The sequence below is a fragment of the Pelmatolapia mariae genome, linkage group LG6 (assembly GCF_036321145.2).
Source record: "Pelmatolapia mariae isolate MD_Pm_ZW linkage group LG6, Pm_UMD_F_2, whole genome shotgun sequence".
Classification (NCBI taxonomy): Eukaryota; Metazoa; Chordata; class Actinopteri; order Cichliformes; family Cichlidae; genus Pelmatolapia; species Pelmatolapia mariae.
The window spans coordinates 7,210,364-7,220,251 of record NC_086232.1 but is presented as its reverse complement, the minus strand read 5'-3'; the positions used below and the strand labels follow the sequence as shown (position 1 = coordinate 7,220,251).

Sequence of the window (9,888 nt, the reverse complement as noted above, 5' to 3'; positions counted from 1 at the left end):
ACCGCCCCGGCTCCGCAGCAGCAGGGAGTTTGGATCTTTAGCCATCAGAATTGTTGTCTGAAGGCCAAGAAAGATGCCTAGCGGATTTACTTTACCAAGTGGATCATCATGGCCTTACTATATTGGTCCATTTGATTGACCTTTATTATAATTATGTATTTATTTTATTTTCAGTTGTTACAGGCGGGACAGACATGACTGGGGGATAGGACAGTGAGAATGAAAGAAAGAGAGGGAGAGAAAGAAAAACAGAGGAGAGAAGAGATAGTGGGAAAAGGGGGGAAGAAAAAGAAAACAAAAACAAAAAAAAAACAAAAAACAAAAAAACAACTGGATCACCTGTTGACAGAAGAAAAAACAGAAGAGAAAACAAACAAAAAAGAGCAACATAGTAAATACAACACCATCACAATAAACTAGCTAACAGTAGATATCAGTAGATACTAAAGGTAGCAGCCAAGAAAGGTGTAGCTTGTGTCTGTGCACACCCGTGTGTACATCTGTGTGCACACCTGTGTGTATCAGCGCGCTTGTATTCAAAAGGTTTCTCCATGTAACGATCTGCTAGGGAGTATGGGGAGCCATAGCCCCGTCCCCCAGGGCATGAAGCAGGTATGGAGGAGATCTAGGCCCCAGACATCCAGAGGCCCCAGAGTACGAGAACCCAAGGAGGACCACCAAAGGGGCAACCGTGCCACCCTCCTGAGAAGAGCTGAGGAGAGCCCCAGATGACGGGTCACCCAGCAGCCACGGAGCAGAAGCCAGAGGGGGTTGCAGTGACGTGCCTGCGGGCTCTGCCAGCAGCCAGCTGTGCCAGAGAAGACTGAGCCCCAGGCACAGAGGCCTGAGGGCCCCCCACTCCCCAGAAGGGGCCCAGCCGGGCCACAGGCACCAGGCCTGTGGCGCCTGTGACTCTCCTGTTTCCTGACTTCTGTCTCTGAAAACAGAGAAGAACATTTCATGATTTGGAGGATATAGCATGAACTGAAATCATTTCCATTAATGGTGAAAAAGAACAGTAAAAGCAGTGAGTATGTTTCTTAGACATGAGAGGACAGTCTCTCTCACCTCTTGACTGCACTGCCTCTGTTAAATCTAACAGCAGTGTACTCAGTAACGTCCTGTTCCTGCATGTGTCTGTGAGGCTGAGCTGCTCTGATGTTGGAGTAGAGAGGATCTGCCTGGTTATTGGAGAAGTGGATGCTGGTATACTGAAGATCATCCTGCTCCTCTGGCTGTCTCTGATCAGGTAAACACTGTATAGGAAAAAAGAAGATCTCAGCTAAAAATGTAATCAAATTTATTTTAGTTAAAGAACAACAGCAAAGAAGTATGTGAGTCCAACAGGAAGTGTAAAACCACAATGTTGGTTATTTGTACAACACTGATGTGACTCTTTTCACCCGTTCTCTGTTGTTGGCTCTGTCTTCAGATTTAACAGATTCCTTGCACATCCTCTTTTTTCTGGTTGGGACAATTAATGTTGAACAAAATAGTGATTATAAACTTTAAAAATCAAAATTTATCTCACAAACAATAAAGTAACAGATCTGCTCACTGAATCCACAGGAAGACAGAGAAGAATATGACAGGCAGGAGAACAGCAGCAGTTACTCCAGCAGCTTTTAATGTTCCTGCTGCTGTGGAAACAAAGATCAAAATAAAACACTGTGTATATAATGGTATGCCATACCATAAATTAAAAAAACAAAGACTGTGTGTCCAAACTTTTGACTGGTAGTGTACATCTATCTCATGAATTAATTTGTAAGAAATAAAAATATGCAATGTCCCCAGTGCAATGACCTGCAGCCCTTTATTTCAGATTTTGTCTGAAACAAGAGTTAATTGCTTTATGTCCGTCCTTTAAAGTCTTAACCCTCTGTGGTTGGATCTTACCTTTGGATCTTTACACATTCTGCAAATATTTTCCAAGAACACAATGGGCAGCTGTTTATAGGGGAGTGTGGTTTAATGCAGCACAGTTGTTATTATTATCACTTGTCACATCGTGTTTATGAAAGTTAAAAAAATAACATTCATATAAGAAATAAAATTGTCTTGTGTCAACTGTATATGGTGTTAAATAGGCATATACCAGCGGTCCCCAACGCCTGGGCCACGGACTGGTACCGGGCCGCGAGAGTTGAGGCTCGGGTGTGAAATGTATGGTTTTCAGGGTTTTTATCATTTACTCTGTTTCCCTGGATCTTTACCGGTGTTGTAGTTGTGTGTCTTATTTTGAAAGAACTATTTAGGCATTACCATAGCGACCAGTGAGCATTAAGGGGCAGAGAGGAGGACGTTACTCTCAATGTTGTTGGTGCATTTCAGGAGGATGTTACTAATAAAGTTACACAATTACACAGCAAATTCACGTTTATTATTATATTTACAAAATAACCAGTTTTCGTCTTGGTCATATCATTTTATTTTGTTGTATTAACTGCGACACCTTAAAGGCCGGCCCGTGAAAATATTGTCTGACATTAAACTGGTCCGTGGCACAAAAAAAGATTGGGGAACGTTGGCCTATACTACTGTACTTTAATGTTGGTCATAAGGGTGGTACTTAAAGAGCCATATATTTTATGAGGTGGTACTCATAGTGAAAAGTTTGAGAACCGCTGGCATAGATCACAGTTCACGTCTGAAAACATTCCAAACCTGATCAGCTTTCGTGGTTAAACAGTTTACCCCTCGTCTTTGCAGCCTAAACCTCGGAGAGTTTACGTACCCAACACCTACATCGTGCCAACAGAGAAGAAACGGTCAGCGCTTTGCTGGAAGATCAGGAATGATTTGGCCAGTGGTCTCCTTCCATACAAATGTAGCTAATGATTACACTCTGCATGTTGTTTTTACATACTTTTATTAAACTTTTGTATTTTTTATTATTCGAGTTATGACTCTCTTGTTACAAACAATAAAAACAAAGATAATGTGACTTATGTTAATACATTACAGGCAATCTGTTTTAAGGAAAGTCAGAGTAGGGTAGTTTAAACGGGTAGAGAGGTGTGTAACGCTCATCGTGCCAGAGCAGCTTATCCTCCAGAAACTTAACAGTTTCCAAAGTGAGGACGATGGCTTCATGTTTCAGCATGCTGTGGACATTCAGACCTGAGAGAGAAAATATGACAAACTGTGTGAGTTTTATATAACAGATTTGTTACATAGAACACTTAAAACCCTGAGCGTTTTAAGAACTATTTAATAAAACTGGCATGTTAGAGGTCCAAAGACACAGTGCTGCAAAGACTTCAATGCATGTAATATTGTTTGAAAGGAGGAACAGAAATAATACATTTTGCCATCAATTAATCTGTTAAAATGGAGTTAAGAGAGAGACAAAAATCACTGAGTGTGAACTCACCGATTGCTGGAATGATGTTCACTGTCTTCAAGTTTGCCGTGGCCTGAAGGATGTTTTCAGAAAAGTCTTCACCTCTGAAAGCAACAATAAAAACGTGAGCACTGAGCAACAGTGGGCGTCCAGTGGTTGGAGATTCAAACAGATTTGAAAGTTGATCATTTGTACAGAAGTGCTGCTAAAGATACTCACACATCCACTATTAACACAGACTCTCCCCAGTGTCTGTGTCTGATGAGGTCAAGCAGGTACTGAGAGTCTGGTGTGGGGATGTTCAGGGAGTCCACAATGTGAAGATCATCCTGTGTCAGCAAGCAGTTCAAAAGGGGGGAAAAGTATACAGCTGTCAATAAATATTACAGATACCTAATAATGTAGTTAAAGTCATCATGTATCCTATTCTCACATTTGTTATGTGCTCTAATTATAGTGTCACAGATGAAGAAAGGATTTTCTTTCATTCTTTTGAACACTTACAAGTTCGTCAGTGTCACCGATCTGCTACAAACCAAATACTATCAAGAAATGATATGAGAACATAAAGGGTGAAGAAATTCTCCATTTAAAACAAGTGGATTTATCTCCTCCCCTCTTTAAGCCAACTTTCTTCTGAGTGGCTAACCACTGCAAACAAAGGGTCTGAACAATAGGTGGGTGTGGCTTCTGTATTCATATGTGTGAGATAACTGTAAGGGTTATTGCCTCTGTGACATCATAACAACAGCAATAAGAGCTTGAGATAAGTGTGTGACAAAAACTGCTTGTGGACACCGTCATATGTCACTGCATGTTTTTACAACTCTTATTACAGATGTTCTCAGCCTCTAACATCACTAGCAGCTGTATTTGCTCTTCAGATGAAACAAAGGGGTTTCTCTTACCTGAGCCATCTTGGAGCTCAGCGCCACTTTGAGTCCTTGCACTCGGACTTTCATGGGTAACATGTAGTAGTAACTGGTGGGACCTCTGGGTCCATGAGCCACCCCACCTGAATGAAACACAGAACCAGTCAGACCATACTGGCCTCCAGCATGGGAATCCTTCCAGATCAACCCCACTGAAGGGTGATCATGTTTCTGGGAGTCATGACACAGAGACGAGCACACGCTGGACTATGAAACAGAGATGTTCATTTTCAGTTATATTTGGAAAAAAGGAGGGAAAACAGCAGACACGGAAAAAGTGAAAACACAGAAGTTTTACAATAAGATCAAAAGGAGGCACCTCCTCTCCATATGGGTGATCGGATGCTTCCATGCCGAGCTCGTCCACTTCCTTTCTGTTTCCAGGGTTTCCTGCCTCCACCGCTGACCTCTGACCTGACTTTGGTGTGGGCGTGACTCTGAGATTTGAAGACAGCCATTAGTCTACTTATCATTTTCTTTATCAGCCACAATAAAGCTCAAACTTTTCTGCATTTGATCATCTTCCTCTGTCATATATGCACTGTTACGTATTCCTAATGTGGTCATTTCAAACACAGAGCTCTGTCTGAGCTGAAGTTTCTCCTGCCTGCTGTTCAAAACACTTCTTTGCAAGCAACAGCCAATCAGAAGAAGTTCTAATTTTACTGTTGTCTACTCTCCACGGATGTGAGCTGTAAAAGTATTAAATTAAATTTAAATGTAATAGCATAATCTTAGCTCAATGTAGCAACACATGATAAATAAAATGTTCCTAAGCTTAAAGTGCTTGATTATGTGATATATATTACAAAAAACTCAAATGTAATTGACATTTTTAAATTGTAACTTACAATCCTTTTGTAATTTCTCTGCCATGTTTCAACACTGTGTAGAATATCAAGCCTGAGGAATGACAACAAAGATTAACTTGCACATTTCAGTAGGTGCTGTGAAATGTGTAGAATTGAATGGAAAGGCTGTCAATAGTAGCTTGGTTACCTCGGAGGAACTGCAAACACATCAGGGTGAAGTTGAGCCACACCCAACGGCTCGCTGTCCTGTCTCTCCATAGACTCCACCCAGGTCTGCACAGGGGTCAAGTGAGCAGGAACTGCAGCATCACACTTCCTCAGAAGAGGCAGAGAGGAGTCTGCAGGAGGTGGTGGACGCTCTGCAGGAGGGTATAAAGCAGCAGTCAGTGAGGAAGACTTTCATGTATCCCACCCACAATGATATCAGTGTTATCAGGAAAATCAAAATATTTGGCTTTTGGAGCACAAACAATAACACTGAATAAATCTGATTTAAAATCCATTTTCAAACATTACATTTATCTATCAAGTACACAAGCTTCATACTTAATCTGTCAGGATCCACGAGGTTGGTGGGCAGCAGTAAGTTTGGAGGCAGAGCGCTCTCATTAGAGAACGAGGAAACGAACTGAGGAGTGAGAGGGAGAGAAAAACTTGAGGATGAACAAAAAACACTAAAAACAAAGACAAACGGGTATTATATTAATCTTATACACACATACTCGGATATAATGCTGCACTATAGACACTTTTTTCTATATCTAAAGAAATTAAATAACAGCAAAAATGGCTCCAGATTATTATTGCTACCATTTGGACAGAACGCTGTTATCTGCCTTTGGGTGATTTATGAAATAAAATTATTTCACGTGTAATCGAAACACAGTTGTGCGCAGGGTTATGGTTAGGATACAGAGAGCGGTTGAGGTATGTTTTTCGTCACTCACCCTTTTAGCGACTCCTCTGCCACGAAATATGAAGGAAAATCGAAGCATTTCGGCTGTTTTTTTGTTTGTTCTACAAGCTTACACTGTTAAACTGCTCTTAAATAATTTGAAAACAACATGATAAGGGGGATGACAGGCTACATCAAAGGTCGAGGACGCTTTTCCGTGTGGCGTGCTTGTGGCGCGTCTTGATGACATCACGCAAGACTGTAGACTGTTTTCTACAGTCATTGGTTGGACGTGGTTAAAGTGACAAAAAGCTTTTTTTTTCACCATCCAACTTCAAAACAAAAAAACGTTAGACAATAACTGATAATCGATCAACATCTCCAGACAAAACAAACAAGAAAATAATTTAAAAACACAATACTTCTGTCTTTTTTTATTTTATATATATATAGATACTAAAAAGTTTTAGAACACCCCGTTTTTTTTTCAGCTAATTGAAAATTATGCAATTTAGTGTCTCATAGCACTCTGAAATGAAAGCATAGTACAAATAAACAATTGGAGTTACAAAAAAAAGAAAAAAAGAAAGAAATCATGGAATCAATTTATACAGCAAATGTATTCTAAACTTTTGACTCACCAAAGTAGCCACCTTTGGCAAAAATAACAGCTGAACACACCCGTGGCATTCTTTCAACAATAGAAATGAAATATTCTTCAGAGAGTTCTTCCCATATCTGTTGCAGAAGTTCCCATAAATGTGTGGCACCTGTAGGTTGCTTTGCTTTCACTCTTCTGTCCAGTTCATCCTAAACTAGCTTGATGGGGTTTAGCTCTGGAGACTGTGCTGGCCACTTCATGGTTTCAAGCTTACCATCTTGTTCTTTTTTCCTGGTGTAGTTCTGGAATAGCTTGGACTTGTGTTTTGGGTCATTATCTAGCTGTAAGATGAACCCCTGACCAACTAGGCAGGCCCATACCAAAGGGTATTGCATGGCTCAGCAGAATGCTGTGGTAGTGGTTTTGGTTCATGGGGCCTCTCATTCTGTATAAGTCACTAACCCTGGATCCAGCAAAACAGCTACAGACCATCACACTTCCTCCTCCTGTTTATTTTTTTCTTTTTGGCCTTTTTCAGCTTTATTTGATAGACACAGTGAAGAAAGAATAGGGAAGCAAGGAAAGAGAGAAGACATGCAGCAAAGGTCCACGGGTCAGATTCAAAACCGGGCCAGCTGCTCTCAGATGCATGGCATGTGGTCGCCCGCTCAACACACTGAGCTAAACTGGCGCCCACTTCCTCCTCCACGTTTGAAAGTTGATGCCACACACTGTGGAAGCATCCTTTCACCTACCTACTTGAAGACATACAAAGATCCTACGGGATGAACCGAAGATTTCAAATTTTGATTCATCTGTCCATAATACCTTCTTCCAATCTTCAGTAGTCCAGTGGCGGTGTTTCATGGCCCAGGCAAGCCTCTTTGTCTTATTCTGACATCTTAGCAATGGCTTTCTTGCTGCAACTCGTCCTGTCAAACATGCAGCTCAAAGTCTTCTCTTCACGATTGAAACTGAGACTTGTTTACTACGACCACTATTAAGCTGTGGTTGAGTTTGAGTTTTCCTGTGAGCCATGGAAGCTGTTAATTCTCAGAAACCTCTGATTCAGTTGTGGCTTTGGGTCTGCCAGACCTCTTCCTGTCAGAGGTTGCCCCAGGTTCTGAGTGCCTTTTGATGGTGAAGGAAATTGTACTCACTGACACCTTGACTTTCTTTCTTTCTGTTTTTGTTTTTTGGCAGTAGAGAAGTATTCTGTCAACTCTGTTTTCAAGATAACATTCCACTTGTTCCAAAACAAAATAGGTTTCTTGAAATCATGACATAGTAGGTTTACCAGGATTCCTGCTTAATTATGCTGTGCGACTGGTTAGATTTGATCCAGCTTGGCAAGCAGTTCAGTTTACACAATAACAGGAGAAAAATCACAATAGCAAGAGCTTTTTATTGTAAGGTAAAGATCCAACAGACCCTACATACTGTGCAAAGTAGGAGATAAAGTTAAAAATATAACTTCAATGTTGGCACTCCTCGCATAGATGTTCAGCCATCTTTGTTTTCATTGTTGTGGGATGAGACAGTCAGTTTCTCAGTAATAGAATCATCTGAGTTATAAACTTCCTGTTTTTCATTGTACTGGGCAGCAATGTTTGTTGGAAGAACTTATGACTGTATGTATTTTTTCAGGAATGGCCTGCATACGAGCCTCCACCAGTAAGTATTTCTCCAGATTTTTTTTCCATTAGTCATTTGTCCTTCGATATTGACACAGTCAAACTGTCTCAACTGGGTTTAGGTCAGGTGACTGTGGAGGCCAGGCCATCTGACGCAGCACTCCATCACTCTCCTTCTTGGTCAAATAGTCCTTAAACACACTTCCAGCCTGGAAGTGTGTTTCTTAAATCAACACACTTCCAGCCTGGAAGTGTGTTTGGGGTCATTGTGCTGTTGAAAAATAAATGAGTAAGTCTTTTCCCAGATATTTTTTTTTCCATTAGTCATTTATCCTACCAAATGGTTTGTCTTTATTTTCATGATTATTTACATTGTAGATTCTCAATGAAAGAATCAAAACTATGAATGAACACATGGAACTATGTAGTAAACAAAAAACGTGTTTATATTATAGAGTCTTCAAAATAGCCACCCTTTGCTTTGATTACTGCTTTCCACACTCTTGGCATTCTCTCGATGAGCTTCATGAGGTCGTCACCTGAAATGGTTTTCCAACGGTCTTGAAGGAGTTCCCAGAGATGCTGAGCACTTGTTTGCCCTTTTGCCTTCATTCTGCTGTCCATCTCTTCCAAAACTGACCTTGTGAACAAGGCACCATGGCAACCATTTCAGGTGACTACATTTTTAGTTAAAAGATCAGAGAGGTATGACGGAGCTAATCCATTTAGAGACCATAACATCTTAAAATCAATTCTATAATGTACTGGAAGCCAGTTTAAATGAGCCAAGACTGGGGAAATATGGCCATGTTTATGTGTCCCTGTCAAGAGTCGGGCTGCAGCATCTGAACAAGCTGAAGACGAGAGAGCAGAGCCTAGCTGATACCAAAATAAAGACCATTACAGTAGTCAAGCCTGGATGAAATAAATGCATGGATCACTTTCTCAAACTCAGTAAATGACAAAATATTCTTAGTTTTTGCAAGGGCCCTGAGCTGGAAGAAGCTTGCTTTTACAGTAGAATTTATTTGTTTCTCAAATGAAAAACTGCCATCAAAGAACGCTCCCAGATTCTTTGCAAAGGGAATTCTGGACTTTTCCAGAGGGCCAAGGTCACCCTTAAAAATAAATGAGGGTCAGAGGGTCCAAATAGTACAATCTCATTTAGATTCAAAACGTTTAATGCAAACCATGGTTTAATGTCATCAAGGCAGTCTAGTAAAACTTTTAGAGAGTCTGTAGAATCCTTTTTAAGAGGAAAGTAGATTTGAGAATTATCGGCATAACAGTGGAATGAGATTCCATATTTTCTGAAAATAGAGCCTAATGGGAGCATGAAAAGGGAAAAAAGTACTAGGCCCAGGATAGATCCTTGAGGGACCCCACATGGAAGGGGGTGGATGTGGATGAAGAGCCACCAAAACTGACAGAAAAATTTCTATCAGTTAAATAGGATCTAAACCATTCAAGTGCAGTTATTTTAATACCCACACACTCTCCAGTCTTGATAAGAGAATCACATGATCGACTGACTCAAATGTCGCACTCAGATCTAAAAGCACTAAAATGGCAGCATTACCAGAGTCAGAAATTAATAAAAGATATTTAAAAACTTTTAAAAGCACAGTTTCAGTGCTATGTAGCGCTTTGAAACCAGGTGGAAATGTT

The 9,888-nt window shown here is 40.6% G+C and overlaps 1 protein-coding gene across 1 annotated transcript; it reads right to left on the bottom strand.

The window, feature by feature from the left end:
• Positions 1 to 2,877: 2,877 nt before the first annotated feature.
• Positions 2,878 to 6,215, bottom strand: mrpl4 (mitochondrial ribosomal protein L4). Its single transcript, XM_063475085.1, has 9 exons — positions 6,038 to 6,215; positions 5,637 to 5,718; positions 5,278 to 5,449; positions 5,130 to 5,181; positions 4,598 to 4,715; positions 4,255 to 4,361; positions 3,566 to 3,675; positions 3,377 to 3,450; positions 2,878 to 3,123 (listed from the first exon to the last, which is right to left on the bottom strand). The coding sequence occupies exons 1-9, from the start codon at positions 6,083 to 6,085 to the stop codon at positions 2,978 to 2,980; spliced, it is 909 nt and encodes a 302-aa protein (XP_063331155.1). The 5' UTR covers positions 6,086 to 6,215; the 3' UTR covers positions 2,878 to 2,977.
• Between the last annotated feature and the right edge of the window lie 3,673 nt (positions 6,216 to 9,888).